The 27,642-nt window shown below is 43.1% G+C and overlaps 1 protein-coding gene across 1 annotated transcript in view; it reads right to left on the reverse strand.

Annotated features, from left to right (window-relative positions):
* Window positions 1–25,797, reverse strand: part of LOC110509743 (transmembrane protein 132C-like) — a 224,718-nt gene extending 198,921 nt beyond the window's left edge. The window contains exon 1 of the mRNA XM_036968040.1: window positions 25,233–25,797. Within this exon, the coding sequence (XP_036823935.1) occupies window positions 25,233–25,281 (49 nt within the window). The 5' untranslated portion in view covers window positions 25,282–25,797. The remainder of the gene's footprint in view (window positions 1–25,232) is intronic.
* Between the last annotated feature and the right edge of the window lie 1,845 nt (window positions 25,798–27,642).

Consider the following 27,642-nt stretch of genomic DNA (forward strand, 5'->3'; position numbering starts at 1 on the left):
TGAGGTGCTGACTTGCTGCACCTTCGACATCTACTGTGATTATTATTTGACCATGCTGGTCATTTATGAACATTTGAACATCTTGGCCACGTTCTGTTATAATCTCCACCCGGCACAGCCAGAAGAGGACTGGCCACCCATCATGGCCTGGTTCCTCTCTAGGTTTCTTCCTAGGTTTTGGCCTTTCTAGGGAGTTTTTCCTAGCCACCGTGCTTCTGCACCTGCATTGCTTGCTGTTTGGGGTTTTAGGCTGGGTTTCTGTACAGCACTTTGAGATATCAGCTGATGTACGAAGGGCTTTATAAATACATTTGATTTGATTTCATTGGACTATTCTAACAATGTGTTCAAGATGAGTGAGTGGATCTGTTTGTGCACACAGACATACTACTGTGTGTCTATGTATGATTGCCTGTACACCATTGTGCATCTATAGACAATTCTCGGTGGTTGTGAGCCCCACGCCTATTCAGTCCTGTCGTCTAATGCCGCTCTGTTCATTCCTCGTCATGTGTAGCACAGCGCTTATTTCACATTCACTGAGGAGAGGCATATAAAGAGAGTGATAGAATAGGAGAGGGATTGTGAAAAACATTCTACTTTCAATGGGAAAGCGAGGGGGGAAGGTGCAGGGCTGACGGACAGGCATTAGGGGATCCTTTTTTACTTGCTGTTACTGACAGCATTGGTTGGCTTGACTATGGGCCTTATTCTCCAGAACTATGTACTTGGAACTTGCTCTCTCTTGTCCATCTCCCCCCCCCCCCCCCCTCCCCCAACCCCCGCGTTCTTCTTCTGCCTCTCTCTCTTCCTATTTTTCTCGCCCTCCTCTGCTCATTCTCACACACAAAATCCATCTTCTGTATAATGAGCACTGGGTCCCGGGGGGGGGTGGGGGGTGGGGTGGACCTTCCACCTGCTCAGTGAGGGAGTGACGCATGGCTCCTGCAGCAGCCAACCACAGACACGTCTCTCCTCCTACCCCCTTCCCCTCCCTCCCTCTGCCCCTGGCTTTGCCCCAGGGAAATGGGCCCGCCTGTCCCCCAGCTCCCCATCATCGCTCCATCACAGACACACGTCTAAGACAGAGCTCCTATCACCTAATCTGAGAGTCTGTCATTCACAGTTCACACTCACTCTCACACATACAGACATGAATTGCGGAAACAGATGCAAGTGCATGAACGCACACACACGCTCTCACACACTCATGCCACTGCACACACCAACAGAACCAAGCCTCAAGGAAAGGCAAGGTAGTTTTTTAGTCTGTGTTCTCACTGTTTGGCGGCTGTCAGAGCTCCTGTTACACACACACACACAAAACACACGAAACAGACATGCACAGTCAATATTTACAGCATGGCAGAGGAGAGAGAGAACGAGAGAAAGAGAGAGTGAGCCCTGCAGCCAAAACCAACAATTTGCATGTGCCCGCTGCCTCCCTAATTGGACACATTCGTCTTTCATTTAGCATTGGATTGAAGTGCAGGAATAGCTCCAAAAGCACGCAGCCTACTTCATCTTAGAACAAGTTTACTGAGTGCCGACCAAAAACAATTGAAAGCATTCTATGGCTGGCTCTGCCTGTGAAGATATGAGGCTAAAAGGGCTTTTCTTGTTTACTTTCTGTTGGTCGCTCTGAGACTGTTCGAGGAAAAGAGGCGGACCAAGAGGAAGTGAGATGTTTGATTGAAGAGTGAATCCAGGCATTGAGGGGAGAAAGATGGGCTGGATGATTGCTCTCCCTCAATATGGCCAAAATACCAGCAATTTACTGCGCTCGCCATGGGTACACCATTGCCAGCAGTGTTGGGTGGCTGATATCATAAAGTTGACAGGTCTGTTGAGTGGCCAGTAATGGTCTAATGGAGGTGCAAAACCAGGATAGAACCAAGATTCAGTTCGACTGAATGGGAGCTGAGTGCACTTCAGATGAGTGGATAGAAGACATGATCAAGGTGCAATCAGTGGTTCCCAAATTGGGGTCAATTGCTAGCAACAACAGATTAAACAAATTTGGCCAAGGGGTCTGAGGAAGAAGTTGAGTTTGCAATACAATACAATGTAATATTATTCATCCACATATACCCTTAGATGTACAACAGGGCCTAAAACTGCTAAATTGTCTCTCTGCCCCATGAGAAAATGTGGCCGGAAATTAGCTTTAAAAGTTAAAGAAAAAAAATATCAGAAGCAAAGAGGGGGGCCTTTAAAATGTTCTTTCCCAGGGCCCGAGTCTTGGTTAGTCAGGCCATTCAATCATTTCATACTGACTATCACATGTATAGAATCTAACATTGAAGTATATGCATCAAAATCCATATTATTCACATAGCATGTAGCGGTAATGGTGCAAATAGGAGAGGCAGTAAATTGCTCTGAGCAATTAAAGCTGTGAAATTGCATGTCCAAATAGCAGCGGACGGCGAGATCACACTGGGAACATGATTTAAAATAATTGCTCCTTATTATCTGGGAAATAATTGAGAGAAGGAGAGGGGAGGTGCTGTGCAATAGGCAGTGAAATGGAAAAACGTTTTCTGGGCTGACTGGACATGTGACTCGCTAACACAGTGAGAGAGGCTGAAGTATGTGTTAATGAAAACATACAAATCAGATACACCATCCCAGTGATACACAAGGCAAGAAGACAGGGAGAAGAGGAAGGAGGATGAAGAGAGAGAGAGGATGTTAGATTGTGTCAGGTTGCTATATGGAACTGTCAACAACAACAAAAGCATAGGAACTCTTGTCAAATGATTACTCTATTCAGATGGCGCTGCATGAGACTTGATTTTACTGCCCTCGTCATTCTAACCACCTCAGTCTTCTCATTTAATCTCTCTCTCTCTATGTGTGGCCATGTGGTGCTGTTATGGGGTACACCGTGTTCTAGGGTCCCCGCGATCCAGTAACAGTATAACAATATTCCACCCCCTCCCCAAACCCCAGGGCTTTGACTGACAGCACAAGATAATCTGTTTCTGATATAATCTATCCAGTGGACCAGACATTCTATCAGTCGATCACTGCTCCTCCAGTCGATATCACGGGGAAGGCAGAAATATTTCTAAAAAGAAGGAGGAAGCAGTAGATTTTTCAGTGTGGGCATGTAGGAGGCTGAAATTGGCGCATTCGCAAACCTGGAAGGATTCTGCACAGTTCATTAAGATAAAACGATTACATTCTGGTGAGACTGAGCAGCGATTGGGCCCATGCTGTACACAGACCGCTCTGATTAGCAGCCGAGCCAACGCGCTCCACGACATTTTGATGCGAGACAATATTCCGCTTTTTCAATTACACACCCCAACAGCCCCCTAACTACCAAAACCAACTCATTTGCATGATTGAAATATAATTATAGTGTGCTGAAAGCATAGTTCTGTTGTGTTTGCTATTACAATTGTTTTCATTTTGCCCCAAAAAAAGTATATGGTTGAGTTGGGTTTTCTTTATTTTCTCCAGAAATGAATACACTGAAATCTATCTTAGACGAGGTACCTCAAGGTCAGGGAACGTATCAAGTCTTTCAGTCAGAAGAAAATAGTAATTCTGGTGAGAATAATTTCTTCAAAAGTAGTCAGGCTGAAACATTTACTGAGAGAGGGAGTCTTATCCACAGCGCTCTTACATTATTATCAAACAACGAAGTGCTCTGGGCATGTTTCAGACTTCGTTATAGGCTCGTCCCTCTACTCTGCTGCAAAGATTAGCCTAGAGACATAGCTTACATAATAGACAAAAGACAGAGCAAATGGTTATTACATTGTCTTATCTATACATGGCTCGTTCAACAGCTGTTTAGCATTTGCACTCAGGTCATTTCCATGCTAAACACTAGTTCACTCAAACCGGTGTGAAGGTGACCTGTGTTCACCTGGCTTCCAGATGGTGTTTACCCATTCTCTGGGTGTAACATTACCCACTGCTGGGTCTGCCGCCCGCCACTAAACTACACTCAGCAAGTCAAATATGTGTGTTTGTGTTTGTGCGTGTGTCATTGCATTTGTATTTATATCTGCTTGTGATGAACAGGGACACACATCAATCGGTTCACATGCATGCACAAAGTCATACTAACACACCTTAAATCATTGCCTGCTTAGAGCGGACAGCTTCTGCCCGTGATCAACATACTTTCCCTTGAATAGCCAACCCAACCTGCCTCTAGCGTTCCAATATCCCACATCAACAATATCAGAAAGCTGGGATGCCAGGAGTGAGACTTGCACTCAAAGTGCTCCATTAATTGAATCAAAGCTATGAATACCATGCTGACAATCCTATTGCTGAGCCATGGAAGCAGTACAAAAAGTTATTGCTGGCCTAAATTATCATATAAAGACGAATAAAGAAGCTATGTTTATTTCTTTGATTGCATGCCGTTCTGACTTTTTCCTGCACAACACAGCTGCATCAAAGCCAAAATCAATGTATTTTTGACTGTGTGTTATTGAGTCACCACAGGCAGCCCCTAGTTTATGAAGACGCACATTATAATTAGTTTACAAAGACTCATTGAATATTCAGAATTCACATGATTCCTGGGACAATGCAGAATGAAAATAGATGAGAGAATAATTGAAGTGTGTGTTGCTGGATGATTAGCATAGGAGAGGGCCCTATTCCCATTCACATCTGACTGCAATTCATCTTGCTATATTAATGAAATGACTGTGCTAACTACAGATAATGCACTAATTTAATGCTAATACCACATTTATCAGGATCTAAGCTTCAGCCACAGTGAATGTCTGCATTTGAGTCTCCTCTCTTTTGTCCTGTTATCTATTATTTAGTGGAGTCTTGTGAAAAGCAGGCTTTGTCTGGCTAAGTAAATGAGGCTTTCTTCATGCTTAAACCCAGCTGTGTCAAACTCAGGCCCAGTCTCAGTGTTTGTCCTGTCAGTATCATGTGACTAGCCGTGCCCTTCTACTTGTACCAGCCCCAAGACCAAAGCCATGGGAAAGTGGTGCTTGGATTATCTCTAGAATCAGGGGTAGCAACTTTAGTTTTAGAAGTGGGGGGAGATAACTTTTTATTCCAGTCAGACAAACACTCCAAACAGCCTAACCGACCACTCAGAGGCGTCCACAAGCACACCGTTGCCTCGTTTTGTATCACATTCCAATGATAAAACTGGGGGGGACAAAAATGGCATTTCAAAATGTGGGGGGGACATGCCCCCCCCCCCCCCTGTCCTCGGTGAAAGGTGCGCCCCTGTCTAGAATATATTGAGTCCCACTGATAGTAGACCTGGAGTGCTGGATAAGAAAGCCACTAGCCTTTTAGGACTGGATCTGTGCTTGCCAGACCTAGAGCAGTCTCAGTCCTGGAGTCAAACACAGCTGGAGAACGAGATAGATTCCCCAGCGAGTTCATCACTGCCCACTGGGCACACACTGGTTGAATCAACGTCGTTTCCACATCACTTTAATGAAATTACGCTGAACCAATGTGGAAAAGAAGTTGAATTGACGTCTGTGCCCATTTGGTGATTTCTTCAAATTGCACTGTTCTACCATAGTCACTCCCTCCCATAGACATATCCATAGTCCCTTAGCTAAACAACATGTTCCTTCCACATCCTACGCCAAACACATCCCACATCCATCCATCAACTGATCCTATCGATTCAGAATGAGTCTTTGATTCACCCATTCCAGTCCACAAAATTACACAGCACCCCTCCATCCACCATCTGATGTTGAATAACTAAGTGAGACGGAATTTTAGTTGAGCCACGGGGAGCCATTTTCTAGCTTTGATTAGCAGCCATGTCAGTGAGCTGCATGGAGTGGTGGTGTGAGCTGGGCCAGGAAATGTCAGGTCATCAGATTCCTCACTGCCTGTTCCGCACACTCACTGAAAGGTTCAAGGGAGGGAGAGCCAAAAAATCAGCTCTAAATGTAAATGCAATCTGATGAGCGCACCACAGGGTAAAATAATATTTTTTTACATATGAAAGAGGTTCCGGTTGTACGATAACAGAATGAAAACAGTTCTAATTAGCCGTACAGAGGGGAGAGAGTTTCTCAGCGTGACATACTGCCTACCTGGGTGAAGGAAAGGTGTGGATTAAAGGAAAACAAAGCAGCACCATGTGAAACCTAATTACAAACAAATGGAAAGAGTGCGGGAGAGAGTGGATGTAATAACATTGGGAATAATCTCACATGGGGCTGAGAGTAAACATGTTGGAGGTAAGGTACAGCTTTAGAATTAGTTCTGTGGTGTATTTTATGGCAAGTCATCAATACGGTTGATCATGAAGCCTTTCACTAGCGTGTGTTCATCAAAAAAGTCGTTAAAATGTTTCCTCTGTGTGGTGTACTCCAAAGGACTTTCTCAGCGTGTGTTCTCTGTGTGAAGCAGTTTGTTTGATGCCTATATGTGCTTCTTTCCATAGCAGGCCACTGTGCTGTGTTCCTTCACATACAGCCTTCCTCTCACAGCCAGGTCATAGGTGTGAAGCTCTGTCTCTGGAGATGAACTATGATCGGAGATAGATAGATAGATAGACAGACAGACAGATAGACAGACAGACAGACAGACAGACAGACAGACAGACAGACAGACAGACAGACAGACACACACACACACTTTGGCAATACTGCGAGATTCTGGCAATTCGACTGACCCAGAGTCAGATGAACTCGTGATATTTGACCTCTAGGCTTCCCTATCAAATCTAAAAATCTCAAATAGAAAACCGAAGAAAATGAATAACAATGACAAATGGTTTGATGAAGAATGCAAAAATCTAAGAAAAAAATTGAGAAACCTGTCCAACAAACACATAGAGACCCGAAAAACCTGAGTCTACGCCTTCACTATGGTGAATCACTAAAACAATACAGAAATACACTACGGAAAAAGAAGGAACAGCACGTCAGAAATCAGCTCAATGTAATTGAAGAATCCATAGACTCTAACCACTTCTGGGAAAATTGGAAAACACTAAACAAACAACAACACAAATAATTATCTATCCAAAATGGAGATGTATTGGTAAACCACTTCTCCAATCTTTTTGGCTCTATAACAAAGAATAAAGATCAAAAACATATACATGATCAAATACAAATCTTAGAATCAACTATTAAAGACTGCTAGAACCCACTGGATTCTCCAATTACCTTGAATGAGCTACAGGACAAAATATAAACCCTCCAACCCAAAAAGGCCTGTGGTGTTGATGGTGTCCTTAATGAAATTATCAAATATACAGACAACAAATTCCAATTGGCTATACTAAAACTCTTTAACATCATCCTTAGCTCTGGCATCTTCCCCAATATTTGGAACCAAGGACTGATAACCCCAATCCACAAAAGTGGAGACAAATTTGACCCCAATAACTACCGTGGGATATGCGTCAACAGTAACCTTGGGAAAATCCCAAATCTGACCAAAAAATATGAAGTCAGCAGGAGAGGACACTACGCCCATGGAGGTGGAGGAATGTGCCAGGGAACAAAAGGAGGCGATTGACTGTTTGAGCACTGTAATGGATCGCATTGTCCAGAATATGGATCGCTGGGAGAGACAGGGAGTTTCTCCAGCGCCACCACCACCACAACCGGAATCTCCCTTGAACGCTTTTTCCCCTCCGGAACCGAAGATCCATTTCTCCCACGGGATACAACGGAGATACTGCTGGCTGACAGGGTTTCCTCCTTAAGCTGAACTTGTATCTGGCCACGGTCTCCCCAGTACAATCTGACCGTGAGAAGAGTTACGCCCTCATCTCATGCCTCACCGGGAAAGCCCTGGAATGTCTGTACCTTTAGTGTTATGGAGCATGTTCTGTTGACATTTATTAAAATACTCCATTTACATTCCATTTTGACTCTCCTGCACCTGACTTCCCTGCCACCTATACACACGATGTTGACAACAGCAGACTCGTACATTTCCTCAATGAAAACAATGTACTGAGCAAATGTCAAATTGGCTTTTTACCAAATGACCATACAACAGACCATGTATTCACCCTGCACACCCTAATTGACAACCAAACAAACCAAAACAAAGGCAAACTCTTCTCATGCTTTGTTGATTTCAAAAAAGCCTTCGACTCAATTTGGCATGAGGGTCTGCTATACAAATTGATGGAACTGGGTTTTGGGGGTAAAACATATGACATTATAAAATCAATGTACACAAACAATAAGTGTGTGGTTAAAATTGGCTAAAACCACACAAATTTATTCACACAGGGCTGTGGGGTGAGACAGGGATGCAGCTTAAGCCCCACCCTCTTCAACATATATATCAACGGACTGGCGCGGGCACTAGAAAAGTCTGCAGCACCCGGCCTCACCCTACTAGAATCTGAAGTCAAATGTCTACTGTTTGCTGATGATCTGGTGCTTCTGTCACCAACCAAGGACGGCCTACAGTAGCACCTAGATCTTCTGCACAGATTCTGCCAGACCTGGGCCCCGACAGTAAATCTCAGTAAGACCAAGATAATGGTGTTCCAAAAAAGGTCCAGTCGCCAGGACCACAAATACAAATTCCATCTAGACACCGTTGCCCTAGAGCACACAAAAAACGATACATACCTTGGCCTAAACATCAGCGCCACAGGTAACTTCCACAAAGCTGTGAACAATCTGAGAGACAAGGCAAGAAGGGCATTCTATGCCATCAAAAGGAACATAAAATTCAACATACCAATTAGGATCTGGCTAAAAATACTTGAATCAGTCATAGAGCCCATTGCCCTTTATGGTTGTGGGGTCTGGGGTCCGCTCACCAACCAAGACTTCACAAATTGGGACAAACACCAAATTGAGACTCTGCATGCAGGATTCTGCAAAAATATCCTCTGTGTACAACGTAGAACACCAAATAATGCATGCAGAGCAGAATTAGGCCGATACCCACTAATTATCAAAATCCAGAAAAGAGACGTTAAATTCTACAACCACCTAAAAGGAAGCGATTCCCAAACCTTCCATAACAAAGCCATCACCTACAGAGAGATGAACCTGGAGAAGAGTGCCCTAAGCAAGCTGTTCCTGGGGCTCTGTTCACAAACACCAACACACCCCACAGAGCCCCAGGACAGCAGCACAATTAGACCCAAACAAATCATGAGAAAACCAAAAGATAATTACTTGACACATTGGAAAGAATTAACAAAAACACAGAGCAAACTAGAATGCTATTTGGCCTTAAACAGAGAGTACACAGTGGCAGAATACCTGACCACTGTGACTGACCCAAACTTAAGGATAGCTTTGACTATGTACAGACTCAGTGAGCATAGCCTTGCTATTGAGAAAGGCCACCGTAGGCAGACATGGCTCTCAAAAGAAGACAGACTATGTGCTCACTGCCCATAAAATGAGGTGGAAACTGATTTGCACCTGCTAACCTCCTGCCCAATGTATGACCATATTAGAGTGACATATTTCCCTCAGATTACACAGATCCACAAAGAATTCGAAAACAAATCCAATTTTGATAAACTCCCATATCTACTGGGTGAAAGTCCACCGTGTGCCATCACAGCAGCAAGATTTGTGACTTGTTGCCACAAGAAAAGGGCAACCAGTGAAGAACAAACACAATTGTAAATATAACCCATATTTATGCTTATTTATTTTCCCTTGTGTACTTTAACCATTTGTACATTGTTACAACACTGTTTATATACATAATATGACATTTGTAAAGTCTTTATTGTTTTGAAACTTCTGTATGTGTAATGTTTACTGTTCATTTTTATTGTTTATTTCACTTTTGTATATTATCTACCTCACTTGCTTTGGCAATGTTAACACGTTTCCCATGCCAATAAAGCCCCTTGAATTGACTAGATAGATAGATAGATAGATAGATAGATAGATAGATAGATAGATAGATAGATAGATAGATAGATAGATAGATAGATAGATAGATAGATAGATAGATAGATAGATAGACAGACAGACACACACTCTGGCAATACTGCGAGATTCTGGCAATTCGACTGACCCAGAGTCAGATGAACTCGTGGATACCATTTTTATATGTCTGTGCATGCAAATCCATGGGAAGAAGGGGTGCTGAGGGTGCTGCAGCACCCCCTGATAACTTAAATAATAATAATAATAATAATAATAATAACAGTAAATTAAAAACATTGTCTCACCTAATTAGTGCGCTAGGCCTTTACTACTCCTGTGTGAGTAGAGATAAATACTCGTCAGCAGAGCAGAGAAAAGTATCCATGAGTTCCATCTGTATCCATCTGACTCTGGGCGGGTAGAAAATGCTAGAATCTCAATCTTAACTGTCAGAATCTCACAGTATCTCTTTAATACCACAACTACAGATAAACGCTTAAGATTACAGCCAAAAGCTACAGGTGGGCAGACTCATCCGGCATGATGATCAGGAAGAAAGAAACCCCTCTCTATAACCCCCCACTTCGGGCTGAGAGAGTGAGTCCAAAGAGGACCACATCAGCCGTGGTGTCCCTCTCATCAGTTACGTTAAACACATACGGCATCCCACCCACGATTGAAAACAGGTCCTCTTCTCCCACCTAGCATAAATACTGCATTTATGGAGATTACATGCTCTGGTAAAGAGAGCCCAATTATGCAGCAGAAAGCAAAGCAGCCCTTGAAGCCCCCAGACCGCAGCCTATAGAGCCCCAGACCCACACAGACCCACAGCGAAACAAAGGGGATTTCACGGCTCAGTTTAAATCCACGGGCTTTGGCTGCGTCTCGGCTCCCCCTAAGTGGGCCTTTTAAGTGCTGCCTTATCCTCCATTACTAAGCGCTGGGCCGGTCCAGGCAGGGCTGGCTCCGGGCAGATCTACAGCAGCACAGCTACTACGGTGCTAATTGGGAATCCAGCAGGAGATCGGCCAGTGAAAGAACAGCTCAGTGAGATACATAGGAAACCACTATGCTTGTCCTGGATGAAAGATAAGGGAGACACTAAGCAAGGATCAGATGACATTGAACACACAAAGATCAGGCGTGATCAGTTTGGGGTCAATCTCTGGTGACCTGCCTCACCAATGCCAGAAGCTCTTGTCACTTGGACAAAACACTGTGAACCTCTAACCTTTCCCGATTGTGGAAAAGGACTAAAGATATAATACAAATCTCCTCATGTTGTCTGGTGGTGTACGGTTGTGTATCCACAGTGTGTGTGGACAGGCAACGGTGGGCTTGACGGCCACTAGGGAGCCAAGGGAGACAAGACGAGGGAGCAGCTGTGAGAGGAAATTGCCGGGTCGGTGCTCAGCGAGACGAGAGCTGCCCCCCTCGCTTTGTCTGTCGGCCGCGTCACCAGAGCCAGCCTGGGAAGGAGAGGATTGCCTATTCCTTTTCCATTTCCATTAATTCTGCCGGAGCTCCACGCTGCCCTGGTTACTTCTCGTAATTAAATTCTAGTGTGAGGTGAAGGGCAGGGGAGGGGAGAGGAGTGGGTGAGGGACTCAAGGAGTGGAGGGCAGGGGAGGAGAGGGGGTGAGGGGGTTTCAATACGATCTTATCAGGGTTCACAGACCTCGTCTTCAGGAAAATAATCATGTAAATGATGCATGGGTCAGCAGGATTTTCCAATGACTGCCGGATGCCACTCGCCACTCTCTGCCCACAGAGCAGCCAACTACAGCAACTACTTTAGAGGAGGAAGAGAATGGAAGAATGAGAGATGTGAGGAGAGGGAGGTTGAAAGTAAGGACTTTGAGGTGAAGCTCTTGATTCCAGTGCTAGATTATGTGCTGAAGTGAGGCCTGCTTTCATTTGTTCAACACAGTCACATTGAAGAGGGAAAAGTCTTGCCTGTACTTTTGACTTCTGTACCCCATTCAAATTAATGGGCACAAAGACAAATATACACTCACATGCACACACACACAATAATATTCAACTATCGAGGCCTAAAAACAACTTTTTCTCATTCCCTGATTAAATCTATTCCATGGCAGATTGCAATTTTCAGACAAAATAGGGACTAGTGACTGGTCTCCAACACATACAATGCTAAGTAGAAATATACAAATATGAGTTTTCTAGAGGCAATAGCATTTTCTTCAAATCAAATCAAAGTTTATTTATCACATGCGCCGAATTCAACCTTACAGTAAAATGCTTACTTACAGGCTCTAACCAATAGTGCGGAAAAAAACAAGTTTGTGTGTGTGTGTAGGTAAGTAAAGAAATAAAACAACAGTAAAAAGACATTTGGAAATAAGAGTAGCAAGGCTATATACAGACACTGGTTAGTCAGGCTTATTGAGGTAGTATGTACATGTGGGTATGGTTAAAGTGACTATGCGTATATGATGAACAGAGAGTAGCAGTACCGTAAAAAGAGGGGTTGGCAGGTGGTGGGACACAATGCAGATAGCCCGGCTAGCCAACGTGCTGAAGCACTGGTTGGTCGGGCCAATTGAGGTAGTATGTACATGAATGTATAGTTAAAGTGACGATGCATATAAGATAAACAGAGAGTAGCAGCAGCGTAAAAGAGGGGTTGGGGGGCGGCACACAATGCTCCTTTTCCTGTAGTCCACAATCATCTCCTTGGTCTTGGTTAGGTTGAGGGATAGGTTGTTATTCTGGCACCACCCGGCCAGGTCTCTGACCTCCTCCCTATAGGGACCGTCGTTGTCGGTGATCATGCCTACCACTGTTGTGTTGTCAGCAAACTTAATGGTGTTGGGGTCGTGCCTGGCCATGCAGTCGTGGGTGAACAGGGAGTACAGGAGGGAACTGAGCACGCACCCCTGGGAAACTCCAGAGTTGAGGATCAGCGTGGCATATGTGTTGCTAACTACCCTCACCACCAGGGGGCGGCCCGTCAGGAAGTCCAGGATCCAGTTGCAGAGGGAGGTGTTTAGTCCCAGGGTCCTTAGCTAAATGATGAGCTTTGTGGGTACTATGGTGTTGAACGCTGAGCTGTAGTCAATGAATAGCGTTCTCACATAGGTGTTCCTTTTGTCCAGGTGGGAAAGGGCAGTGTGGAGTGCAATAGAGATTGCATCATCTGTGGATCTGTTTGGGCGGTATGCAAATTGTTGTGGGTCTAGGGTTTCTGGGATAATGGTGTTGATGTGAGCCATTACCAGCCTTTCAAAGCACTTCATGGCTATGGACGTGAGTGCCACTGGTCTGTAGTCATTTAGGCAGGTTGCCTTTGTGTTCTTGGGCACAGGGACTATGGTGGTCTGCTTGAAACATGCTGGTATTACAGACTCAATCGGGGACATGTTGAAAATGTCAGTGAAGACACCTGCCAGTTGGTCATCACATGCCCGGAGCACACGTCCTGGTAATCCGTCTGGCCCCGCAGCCTTGTGAATGTTGACCTGTTTAAAGATCTTACTCACGTCGTCTACGGAGAGCGTGATCACACAGTCGTCCGGAACAGCTGATGCTCTCATGCATGCCTCAGTGTTGCTTGCCTCGATGCTTTGCCTGTTTGATGGTTCGTCGCAGGACATAGCGGGATTTCTTATAAGCTTCCGGGTTAGATTCCCGCACCTTGAAAGCGGCAGATCTACCCTTTAGCTCAGTGCGAATGTCGCCTGTAATCCATGGCTTCTGGTTGGGGTATGTACGTACAGTCACTGTGGGGACGATGTCCTTAATGCACTTATTGATAAAGCCAGTGACTGATGTGGTGTATTCTTCAATGTCATCGGAAGAATCCCGGAACATGTTCCAGTCTGTGATAGCAAAACAGTCCCGTAGTTTAGCATCTGCTTCATCTGACCATTTTTTTATAGACCCGAGTCACTGGGGCTTCCTGCTTTAATTTTTGCTCGTAAGCAGGAATCAGGAGGATAGAGTTGTGGTTGGATTTACCAAATCGGGGGCGAGGGAGAGCTCTGTACACATCTCTGTGTGTGGAGTACAGGTGATCTAGATTTTTTTTTACCTCTGGTTGCACATTTAACAGATTTGGTAGAACTGATTTAAGATTCCCCGCATTAAAGTCTCCGGCCACATGGAGCGCTGCCTCTGGGTGAGTGGTTTCCTTTTTGCTTATTTCCTTATACGCTGGCTGAGTGTGGTCTTAATGCCGGCATCTGTCTGTGGTGGTAAATAAACAGCAACAAAAAGTATAGCTGAAAACTCTCTAGGCAAGTAGTGTGGCCTGCAATTTATCACAATATACTCTACTTCAAGCGAGCAAAATCTAGAGACTTCCTTAGATTTCGTGCACCAGCTGTTGTTTACAAATATGCACAGACGGCCCCCCCTCGTCTTACCGGTGTGTGCTGTTCTATCTCGCCAGTGCAGCGTATATCCCACTAGCTGAATATCCATGTCGTCATTCAGACACGATTCCGTGAAACATAGGATATTACAGTTTTTGATGTCCCGTTGGTAGGATATTCGTGATCGTACCTCATCTAGTTTATTGTCCAATGATTGCTCGTTGGCGAGTAATATTGACGGTAACGGCAGCTTTCCTAGTTGTCTTCTGCGGGTCCGGACGAGGCATCCGGCTCTTCTTCCTCTGCATCGCTTCCTTTTGCAAATAATTGGGATGTCTACCCTGTGGGGTGTTTGGAGAATACTGTGTGAGTCCTGCTTGCTGTTGTTGTTGTTGTTGCTGTTGTTGTTGTTGTTGTTGTTGAAGAAATCTTTGTCTAATCCGAGGTGAGTGATCTCTGTCCTGATATCCAGAAGCTCTTTTCTGCCGTAAGATACGGTTGCAGAAACATTATGTACAAAATAATTTACAAATATCGCGAAAAAACAAACACATAATAGCACAATTGGTTAGGAGACCGTAAAACGGTGGCCATCTCCTCCGGCGCCATTTTATAACCCAGACTGGCCGTGGGTGTGCACATCGATCAGTATATCTTATTCTTATATCTAATGTACTCTGCGTAAGTAAACAAACAGTATAGGCTACACCAAACTACCGGTAAAAAGGCCTAGCACAAAACTCTAACCTCCATGGGTATGGTCTCATTGACAGTTATAGGGTTCAACATACACTGAGAGTACAGAACATTAGGAACACCTACTCTTTCCATGACAGACTGATCAGGGGAATCCAGGTGAAAACTATGATATCTTATTGAAGTCACTTGGTAAATCCACTTCAATCAGTGTCGATGAAGGGGAGGAGACAGTTTAGAGGGTGAATGGGCAAGACAAAAGTCTAAGTGCCTTTGAACAGGGTATGGTGGTAAGTTCCAGGCGCACCGGTTTGAGTATGTCAAGAACTGCAAAAAACGCTGCTGGGTTTTTCCACGCTAAACAGTTTTCCGTGTATATAAAGAATGGTCCACAACCCAAAGGAAATCCAGCCAATCTGACACAACTGCGGGAAGCATTGGAGTCAACATCGGCCAGCATGCATGTGGAACGCTTTCGACACCTTGTAGAGTCCATGCCCCGACGAATTGAGGCTGTTCTGGGGTCAAAAGTGGGTGCAACTCAATATTAGGAAGGTGCTCCTAATGTTTTGTACACTCAGTGTAAGTATATTGAAGAAATAGCTGTTGAATCCTTCCAGATTTTAGAGTGCATTATCTATCACCCGCCAGCTGCCTGGCACACCCTATTATACAGGTTCCAATTTATGTATCCATGCTCCAAATGCATATATGCGGTTCAGTTGGTTAACACATACGAATGTAGGTTTATGGAGCAATAACCATTTCTAATATCATTTGTATTGGTGGATGTTTACTGAACCTCTCGAGGCAGTGTTGCTAAAAATTGGTAAGGGAATTGCGTCTTGGTTTGGGAATCACATTTTTTTAAGTGTGAAATATCCTCCCTCGGGTCCCCGGTTAATTTCCTGAGCCTCTATCAAGTTTGAAATTTAAATTCACCTGTCTACATTTTTCTTCTTGGTACAAAAATGTGTTGTGGAGTTTTGTTTTGTTAGGTTGAACTTTTGAAGGAGTTTACATTTTTTCATTCTCTAACATTTGATGAACCTGGTGGGAAATCAATCGATAGGAAATAGCTCAGAATTACCTGAGTCTAGGAACAAGACAATCAGAAAGAACATTTATTTTAATTTTATTTAACCTTTATTTAACTAGGCAGTCAAGATTTTTTATTTATTTACAATGACACCCTACCCCCAGGCCAAACCAACTGTGCGCCACCTTCTGTGACTCGCCACCGCAGCCGGTTGTGACACCCTGGGAACGAACCAGGGTCTGTAGTGACGCCTTAGACCGCTGCGCCACTTGGGACATGTAACAATAACCACTGGTATCCACGGGAACAGACCATTATTTAATGCCAGCTTACAGAACCATTCAAAGCCATTATCAATCACAAGGTCATGTTGAACTTGATGCCAGAAGCCCAACAACATCCTGCTCTGTGGGGATAGATAACATTGATAACATCAAATCAAATTGTATTTGTCACATGCTTCGTAGACAACAGGTGTAGACTAACAGTGAATCCTTACATATGGGTTCATTTCCAACATTACAGAGTTAAAGGTGAGATAAAAAATCTAATTAAAATAGAAACGTGACGTGTAGTTGTTATGGGACTGCTGACATACAAGCACACCACAGGATCTATGGTTGGTTGAACTACTTCTACTTTGAGAAGAACAGAAATCTGTCTCCTTCAAAAGAAAAACGTTCTCTGACATGTTCCTCTAAAACTCATGCATTTCACTTACAGTCAAAGCGTGTGAGTCCAACTCAACAGGGAATTAAAACAACAAGGACAGACAGAAGAGGGAAAAGATCAGGTAGCTCCTCAGGGATTAGAGCTGCCAGCGGAGGAGAGGAGAATCAGTGATCCCTCCATCATTCTTTCCAGGCAGTGCATGAGTTATCTAAGCCTTGATTGGTTAATGTCTCCCTGTCTATTAGTCCTGGTTGTGTAGATGTGTGGTATCATATTTTAGTCATTTAGCAGATGCTTTTATTCAAAACGACTTACAATAAGTGCATTCATCTTAAGATAGTAATTACATTTGTCCTCAATACAGAAGTTATCAGCACATTCAGTGCTTGTAGGAAAAGAAAAGTGCAATTGATTTATTTTATTTAGTAAATATTTTTTTAATGGGGGAGATAAGATGCTCTATAAAGAGGTTTCAATTGTTTTCGTAAGTTGGGCAGGGCTTTTCTATCGTCAGGGGGATGCTCGTTCCACCAATGGGGTGCCAGGAAGGAGAAGAGCTTTGACTGGGCTGAGCAGGAGCTGAGCCCCCGTAGGTGTGGAATGACCAAGATAACAGATAAGTCAGAACGGAGGTTTTGAGCATAGCCTGAAGTTAGGTAGGGGCAGATCCCCTTGCTGATCCGTAGGCAAGCACCATGGTCTTGTAGAGGATTCGAGCTTTGACTAAATTAGAAGGGTTGCAGCTACGGGGTGGGGAACTTCTGTAAAACCTACAGGGAGAGGAGCGAACATGGATAGAAAACACACACATAGTTGACAAAACGACACAATTAGATCATCTGAAAATAGCAAGGTAAAATACTCAGGTGAGAGAGTGACGTCAAGCCTTCCTCTCTTTCCTTCCTCGAATAACTCCTCAGAACATCTCGGCAGAACTGTCTGTTTCGGCAAAGGTCTTAGTTTTGGCAATGAGACTGCTGCTGATACGACCGCTACTTACAGCCAGCCGGTCAGTCCTTTAACTAATGCTCCGTTATCTATGATAATGTCTCCAGACCTCCCATGGTGCGTTCTCTCGCCTGGCGGGCTTTAATGTTGTTTTCCCACCGAGATGAGTGTGTGGGGAGCAGCATGGAGGTTCCAAGCCCCCAGACCCATCCGGGGGAGACGTCTGCCATATTCACAATGTTCCTTCAGACTCCCAGAGCTCAGACAGCAAACAACCAAGCAGTGGCGTGCATTCATGTATGGCAAGAGAAGTCAGGCTTCCCCCCAAATAAATGTATTTTAAATTTTAAAACATAAAATAATTTATCTTTTTTCTCACTGTGTTTCATAATTTTCCTTCAATTCGCAAGAGGCTGGATGTACCTCACAGGAGATAGCAGCCGAGCGAGAACAACAGTGCCCCTCTGTCTCTCTACGTATAGGCAGCCTCTACCTGATGCTGTCTGGTCCAAATGAGTATGACATTGGTGCCGCCGGTAGCATTGAATGCAAGAGAAGCCAGTGAGCATTTGGCCTCCCTTGATAAAAAAAGTATAAAACATTTGCAATCAGCGTTGAGCTAAACTGAGAATGGTCCTGGTGCACCAAAAAAAAGTGTCAAGGGAAGCCAGCTTGGATTTTGGCCTCACTCCTACCAAATATCATTGAGAGCATGTAGGGAAGCCAAGTAAACTTCATTGACAGAAAAACTAGAATTGTTGCCTCTCGTTGTGTTGTTGTTCTCCGGTGGCTAGCTAAAATTTGGCCTTTCCTAAATTAGTCATCAATGGAGATAGGGATGTAGACTTGTGGTTTTACTTAATTGTTTTAATATTTTTTTATCCTCCCCAATCTTGTGGTATCCAATTGGTAGTAGTTACAGTCTTGTCTCATTGCTGCAACTCACGTACGGACTCAGGAGAGGCGAAGGTCGAGAGTCATGCGTCCTCCCAAACACAACCCAACCAAGCCACACTGCCCAGCCAACCCAGAAGCCAGCCCCACCAATGTGTCAGAGGAAACACTGTACACCTGGCGACCGTGTCAGCATGCACTCCGCCCGGCCCACCACAGGAGTCACTAGTGCACGATGAGACAAGGATATCCCTGCTGGCCAAACCCTCCCTAACCCAAACAACACTAGGCCAATTGTGCACCACCCCATGGGCCTCCTGGCTGCGGCCGGCTGCGACAGAGCCTGGACTCAAACCCAGAATCTCTAGTGGTACAGCTAGCACTGCGATTCAGAGCCTTAGACCACTGCCCCACTTGGGAGATCCATTACTTAATTATGTGTACTGGTGGCGATTCTGATCCACCCATTAATTCATACATTGTTGTGACCCTGGCCAGAGAGTATGGAAGTTCAATATGTAGCTAGATGTAGAAGGCTAATGTTAACTAGCTAACATTGGCCATGAATGGAAGTTAGGCTAGTGAGCAAGCATGTTAGCCAGGTAGCCTAGGACAAGATAAAAAAATATTAGTGTGTACTGTATGACAGAGTGACAGACCGTTTCGTCAACATGAAAGAGAAGAGGGTGGCATTTCCACCCGCATTATAAGTAGGGTGAGTCAACGTGTTTTTCTAATAGCACGAACACGCATGCGCACACACACAGAAATCAGAACCATGGACAGCCACATCATCTTTAACTAACGTTGATTGGACTAAATTGTTTTTGGTATCTTTTAGACTAAACAGTGGTGATTTAGACTAAGCAGAGGAGATTTTGTGATGTTGAAATGTGGAAGTTTAAATGGTGCTGGAATAGTGGAGGCAGCTCCTGTTTTCTTTGGAACTTGTGGTAACTCTATGTGGTTCTAAATCAATAGTTGTTCAGTGGTCCGAAAATGTCTGAAACATTAACTTGGCCATGCTGTAGGTCATGTAACTGTCTATTACATGCAATATGCGTCATGGACTTCACCGGACAGAGGTTGCAATCCTGTTTTGTGAAAAAACAAAACGTGTGGTTGAATTGATTCTGCCACTGTGTATTCTTATTGTCTCGGCCTTTAGGCCTATATATCACAGTCGCAAGGCATATGAACTAACAGATTATAGAGCACCAATGCAATTTTCACAACACATAGGTTGTAATATGGCTTTTTCGTGTGAAACAAATATTGCAGTTTTTCCTATCCTCTATTGGTTTATTCATTGGTGTCTCTAGGAAAATGAATGACAATGCTCTACAGTCAATCCCATTCTGTGTCTAGGCCCTTTGTCCTCTCATATTACTGTAGGGAAGCCAAGTAAACTGGATGTCGTCAGCAGACCCATATTATGAAAGAGGTGATAACAGCCCTCTTCACTCTAACCAGGCCATGCAGACAGCCCTAGAAATCACTTGTAATAGGGGTGTGTGTGTGGGTGTGTGTGTGTGTGTGTGTGTGTGTGTGTGTGTGTGTGTGTGTGTGTGTGTGTGTGTGTGTAAGCATGTACAGATATTGGCACTTGCAGCTGCCTGTCTCATTGTCTCACTTTCCATTATCTCTCTCGACTCCCTCTTTATCTCCACCTTCCCAAAAGGTGGATGTTACTGTATATCTGAAAGATCACATTAAAGTGAAAATAGATTGTATTTTCCAATCTGACCTAATTTTCATGGTTTACAGCAATCAGGCTGTGGAATCATCATTGGTTTGAGGAAGGGCAATCAGATGAATGTACTTAACCCTCCTCAATATCCAGGCTGCATCACATCCGGCCGTGATTGGGGGTCCCATAGAGTGGCGCACAATTGGCCCAGCATCGTCCGGGTTTGGCCGGGGTAGTCATTGTAAATTATGACGTCATTATAAATAAGAATTTGTTCTTAACTCACTTGCCTAGTGTAAAAAAATAAAAATAAAAAAGAATAAAGAATAAATTTAAAAAATGTAAAAGATATATGCCCTCCAGTTTATTACCAGTGTGTCCATGTTATTGTAACGATCTTCGTTTTCATCGGATGAGGAGTAGGAAGGATCGGACCAAAACGTAGCGTGGTAAGTGTCCATGATCATTTATTAACACCGAACACGAACATACAAAATAACAGCGTGAATGTAAGAAATGAAAAATCGAAACAGTCCTGAAAGGTGAAAACACAAAACAGGAAACAACTACCCACAAACACCAGGTGGGAAAAGGATACCTAAGTATGCTTCTCAATCAGAGACAACGATAGACAGCTGCCTCTGATTGGGAACCATACCAGGCCAAACACATAGAAAAGAAAACATAGAAAAACAACATAGAATGCCCACCCCAACTCACGCCCTGACCAAACCAAAATAGAGACATAAAAAAGGAACTAAGGTCAGGGCGTGACAGTTACGACGCTTATAAACTGCTCTGTAGAATACTGGTCCTATATGTGCTGGTCCACTGCGGTAGCCTTCATGGTGTTTTTACACACCATCTCTCCTTGCAGCTCTTTACAATGCTGCTCCCTAACCATGAAGTCCAATAAGAAGCATGGCTTGTTTTATTCTACTGTTCAGCCAGTCTTATAGGTCTGACCTCTGTTCTTCTACAGTGAAAAAGTGTGTGTGTGTGTGCCACTTTGCACAGAACATTTTGTAGTGTTAAAGCAACACTTTAGAGTTGATTTTACACTATCTCAAAGTACATATGGTCCCACTCTACAGAGTATAAAAAGTACTCTGATTATAGTGTTACATTTTGAATGTTCATGTAACACTCTGTAGTGCATAAAAAATCCATTAAACTAGACAGTGTTAATCAATTTTGACACTTTAAGGTAATTAATACAGTGCTATTTCTATTCAACCATATTTCGATCTAGAGGTAACTCCTATCAGTGTTTAACAAAAACACTGTTACAGTAAGTCATTTTGGGTGTTGTTTTAACACTATGGTGTAAAGTCTAATTTGCATATTTCCCATGGTGCCTTTTCTTCGAGTGAATTATAGAGCTACCACCCATGACTGTATTTGTTAGTGACATAGACATGGATGTTAAATTCTTTCTTTTTAAATGCCTGTGGCTTTCACCTAATGAGTACCTAGGTGAATAGCATCAATTAAATGACAATACATTACATATATCATAAGGCCTTCCCACTGGGGACACACTGGTTAAATCAACATTGTTTCTGTGTCATTTCAATGAAATTACGTTGAACCAACTGGAAATAAACTCAGCAAAAAAATAAACGTCCTCTCACTGTCAAATGCGTTTATTTTCAGCTAACTTAACATGTGTAAATAGTTGATTGATCATAACAAGATTCAACAACTGAAACACAAACTGAACAAGTTCCATAGACATGCGACTAACAGAAATTGAATAATGTGTCCTTGAGCAAAGGGAGGTCAAAATCAAAAGTAACAGTCAGTATCTGGTGTGGCCACCAGCTGCATTTAGTACTGCAGTGCACATCCTCCTCATGGACTGCACCAGATTTGCCAGTTCTTGCTGTGAGATGTTACCCCACTCTTCCACCAAGGCACCTGCAAGTCCCGGGACATTTCTTGGGGGAATGGCCCTAGCCCTAGCCCTAGCCCTCACCCTCCAATCCGGGCTCTTCGCTGGCCATGGCAGAACACTGATATTCCTGTCTTGCAGGAAATCACGCACAGAACAAGCCGTATGGCTGGTGGCATTGTCATGCTGGAGGGTCATGTCAGGATGAGCCTACAGGAAGGGTACCACATGAGGGAGGTAACGCACAGCGGTGAGATTGCCTGCAATGACAACAAGCTCAGTCCGATGATGCTGTGACGCACTTCCCCAGACCATGACGGACCCTCCACCTCCAAATCGATCCCGCTCCAGAGTACAGGCCTCGGTGTAACGCTCATTCCTTCGACGATAAACGCAAATCCGACCATCACCCCTGGTGAGACAAAACAGTGACTTGTCAGTGAAGAGCCCTTTTTGCCAGTCCTGTCTGGTCCAGTGACGGTGAGTCTGTGCCCATAGCCGACGTTGTTGCCGGTGATGTCTGCTGAGGACCTGCCTTACAACAGGCCTACAAGCCCTCAGTCCTGCTTCTCTCAGCCTATTCTGGACAGTCTGAGCACTGATGGAGGGATTGTGCATTCCTGGTGTAACTCAGGGAGTTGTTGTTGCCATCCTGTACCTGTCCCGCAGGTGTGATGTTCAGATATACCGATCCTGTGCAGGTGTTGATACACCTGGTCTGCCACTGTGAGGACGATCAGCTGTCCGTCCTGTCTCCCTGTAGCGCTGTCTTAGATATCTCACAGTACGGACATTGCAATTTATTGCCCTGGCCACATCTGCAGTACTCATGCCTCCTTGCAGCATGCCTAAGGCACGTTCAGAGTCAGTTTTTCAGAGTCAGTAGAAAGGCCTCTTTAGTGTTTAAGTTTTGATAACTGTGACCTTAATTTCCTACCGTCTGTAAGCTGTTAGTGTCTTTAAGACCGTTCCACAGGTGCATGTTCACTAAATGTTTATGGTTCATTGATCAAGCATGTGAAACAGTGTTAATTATCTTTGAAAGACAGGGTCCTGAAAAAGGGACGTTTCTTTTTTTCCTTCCTTAATGATTTAACCTGGAATAAGCACTTCAATAATGGTTGCAATATATCTAGCAATATATCTAGCTAACTGATTGGATTAGTTTAGAAACTGTATGTTACTTATCATTTGTAGCGTAAGATTAATTAATCAATGTACATGCAAAAACACAGAAATTAAAAACAATCCTTGAAAAATCAACCTGCAGTAGAGCATGCTGGGAAATATGATAATGATGGGTGTGGGTTTTGATGGGACTGTTTTACTCTCCACATTCTAAAACAATAACTTTGGTTATTAACACCAACACTTATTTCACACCACTGAGTGTTCATTTCACTCTTACCGAGTGAATTTCACTCCTGAATCAACAGAAATGTTACACTGAAAAATCAACACTGACCAATTTGCTGTGTATGGATGATGAGCAGCAGGTAGCCTAGTAGTTAGAGCATTGGGCCAGTACCCAAAAGTTTGCTGGTTTGAATCCCTGAGCCTACAATATAAAAAATAAAAAACTGTCTATGTGCCCATAACCTTAATTTGCTAGAGTAAAACTACTGGGATTACCAGTAAAACAACACATTTCACTGCATGTAGCATTAAAAACAGTGATCCTTATCTTAAAAAGAGACCACCCAGCCCCCAGAGCTCCTCTACCCCTCCAGGGAGAGCTGTCTATGGGACTGAACAGGGACATCCCCTGAGGCTCCACACACCAGGAGGCAGACAGCCAACTAAGGACAGAATCAATTCAGCCCTTTTCTCATTCCCACTGCCACATCCCAGGAGACTGGCCAGATTTAAGGTATTGAAAACATTAAGAATTTAATTCCAAAATGCTATATATACACATTTTCAGAAATGTTGGTAAATTAGCTTTTTTGTTTAAAGAACTTATGAAAGAGATTGGTGTGTTTTTCCCAGATCTAATCATGGCATGCGGTTGTTAAATGACATACATGTATTTCTTTCAAACCTATCACTAGGTGGTTTTGCAAAATCCTCAATTGTAATACATCTCAAATCTATTATTTCAAAATCTGAGGACAGCAATATTTTATACACACAAAGGTTACTCTAAATATTAATTTCTGATGAAAAAACACAAATATGGAAAAATTGGTGGATATACAGTGGCTTTCTACTATAGGAAAATAAAAATGTTGTGCTGGTAATATGGGTCAGATGTTGAGACCTGGTTGTGCAAACCGTTTTTGCTGTAGTACTGGTGCAATCATGACTCTAACGAATCTGCACTGGCTTGATTCTTTAGGAAGCTTGGAAACAAAAGGTACAGATGTCTTATCATTACAACAACTAACTGTATCTGGGAGATTGTTTTCATAGTCACACAGTGCTCCCAGAATAAAACTCCTGGTCACACAGCAAAATATTTAGTCACATATGCAGTTGGTCGCAATTTAGAGCCCTGCAGACACCCTCTTCCTAACTGCAGGCTTTGACAAGCAGCCATTCTGAGTACAGAGACTCCCTCTCAGTCTCAGCCCAGCATTAGGTTTATAGAACATGACTGCGGTTCAAAACCATGGTGGGACACACCTGCAACAATTATAAAGCTATTTCTAGCTCCATTCACAATCCCCACAATACAGCCCTTGAAATATTGATATTCTTCTCTGTCTCAATTTAGAATATTACACATTTAGTAGAGTGCAGTCACTACCAATGTCTAACAAATTACTTCTTCCCTCTCTATCTCTATCTTGATTATAATACTTCCCATTTATCTTATAAGCACATCTAACCAGTCCTTCTTATTCCATATTTAACTTGGTCATCCACTTTCCAGGAAAAAGAGCTTGACATTTATGTTACTCATGCCTATTCTTAGCCTTGTTCATGATGACTCACATTGAGATCATATATTTTCATTAGAAAATTATGTCCAGAAGATAATTGAGAGAAAGTCGATATGATTGCTACTACATTAAGGGCAATTTAAATAGTGGATATAATGGACATGATGGATACTGACAACTGAAGACAGACTTAAATAAGATAGTTAGTTTTTACAGAATGCATCGCTTCCCCCTGAAAGAAAACGTGTGTGACGCGCATGTGCTGAAAATGTAGTATAGCCTATTATTCTTATTCATGAATGTGGCATATGAGAATTTCTCACCTCCGAAAAGCACGACCGCTGCGAGCCCCAGTGTGCAGAGAAGAGTCATCTTTCCTTCCGATGAATCAGAAAGTTCCAGACGCACAGAAAGGGGGAAAAGCGAGACAGCTCCGGTCACTAGCGACGTTCCCGAGGGAAGGTGCCAAAAGTTTGCACAAAACTTTTCTCTCCTCTCTTTCAAATACTAACAGGATAAACGTTTTCCATTCATTAAACAATTGATGTATCTACTCGGTACAATTGCTGGAAGCTGGCGAAAGTCCGACAGTCAACAGCCATCGCTGAAACGACAGGTACCCAAACAGTGCGACATGTCTTGCTCGAATGGTGCCGAGGAGGGAAATGAGCAACTCCTGGGGAATAACGGTCCGTCCCAGTATCCACCCCTGATGCAACAAAATATAATTTATCCTAAATGAATCGGTTTATTGTTTGTTCCCTGCAACACGTTGCATTGGCTAAATGATTTAAGAGTTTAATTGGCCCGGTTTAGTGTTACCTTGTGTATGTTTTATTGACCGTTGATTACAGGTGTGTCCGTTGCGCAGATTATGATTCCTACATCACTGGTTGTGCCTCCCGAAGCTGGTCTTTGACATAACACGCTGCAGTTATTTTTTGTATTGCAAAAACAACTAATGAAAACGATCTAATATTTAGCATTCATCAAATATAATGTTCATTTTTGTAAAATGCCCTTCAATCGTTTTCTGCTGGTCCATTTTTAGTTGTGCGTCGTAGCCTACAGTCTTTTAAGCATAGGGTACGTCGAGTGTCTTTCCAAAACAATTCATATAATTTCTCTATAAGAATTCTTTATCTACGTTTTCAACACGGTATGTGGACAGATCTTCAGCGGTAAAATACTCTCTACCTGAGTAGGCTAAGATTTTATGTGTCCAGCTAATTTGTCATTCATTAATTTCGTCTTCAGGAGTTAATCACTACGACGGTTATGCTATCATAAGATAACATCATGCTTTTAATAGTCCTACTTTTCGTCTGTTAAATAAGTGAATATTGTTGAATTCATCTCGTGTTCCTCTCACCACTCTGCAACGATGGCAGTTAGTGATTCATGATCTGCGGGCTCCGCAGAGAAACCAAATGAGATAGAACGCTCACACCGGATTGGCAAATTCTGAGTACGAGGTGTGACGTGCACGCAAATTGACCATATGTAGCCTAATTTCCAGCATACTTTAATTATTGTATTAATATGAATTAAGCATGTTGTAGGGTTGTAATTAACTAAGGCACTGAATAGGGGAGGGAAAAGCACGTGTTAAATTTGAGATTGACACCCAGAAATGATCACTTTGCAATGGTTCCCTTTACCTCAACTCTCCGGTCATTTTGAGTTTGAATCGCCATTACAATCCCTCTATTTTTCATCCTACATTATTAAAATGCCTTTCTCTCATCAGTTCAACACAGAGCAGCTATGATATATGCGACATAAATCCTTACAGTTGCGTATAACCTGTTGTGTCGGTCTCAGTACGGGACCTTCAGAAGATTCAACAGTGCCCCCTATAGGATAAAGGCTCATTGTACAAGCACTTACAACCACTGTGAGCTGTCTATTCTTCACTTTGGGTGTTTTCACATATAGTCCTCTTTACAATAACCTGTTTTAGTACTCTTTAAAGTGAACTCTGGTGTAAAAAAAAACTAAGATAAAGAACTAAGTTATCTTTGTATTCACACTGCCCTCACATTTGAATGAGGACTCTTTTGCCAGTTCCCTTCATCTATTTTGTGCTCTGAGTTCTCTTTGAACTCACATTGCTATGTTTAGAAAGGAACCAAGATATTGTTCCAACATTCGTTCAATGCACTCTGGTTTTTTACAAAGTGCAGGACAAGCCATTCCATCAGAACGTGTTATCAGACAGCTAGATATACCTACTTACATTTCGAAGCTAATAGATTGCATATAGTTAAAATACATCATAATTAGAATCAGAAGATATTAACAAATAAATATTATTTTTCACAGAATAAATAGCAGTAGATTAAATAATACTATAATGGCAAAAGTGCATAAAGATGGAGGAATTCAGATACTGTATGACATCTTTGTTTGAACACGATCCACAGACCTTTCAAACTAGGGTGCGCGACATGGTTAAATGGGCCTATAAATCAGCACAATCTACTTTTTCATTTTTTTCAAATTGTCACCGTCCTGGAGCTAAAATTGGGATCTCCGCTGAGCTAACAGGCAATTGCTGGCCGTCACAGGAGGAATGACGTGTGTGAATTTGGAGGGGAAAGTGTTCTTTCCTCTGCTCTCCTTCCCATCTCCTATCACTTCCATCTGCCCAGGAGTATTTGCATAAGTAGACTTGAGGAAATTTTTTAAAAACCTGGTCTTTCATTCATTGTTCGCGGAAACAACTGAGTG

Source organism: Oncorhynchus mykiss, chromosome Y (genome assembly GCF_013265735.2).
Source record: "Oncorhynchus mykiss isolate Arlee chromosome Y, USDA_OmykA_1.1, whole genome shotgun sequence".
Classification (NCBI taxonomy): domain Eukaryota; kingdom Metazoa; phylum Chordata; class Actinopteri; order Salmoniformes; family Salmonidae; genus Oncorhynchus; species Oncorhynchus mykiss.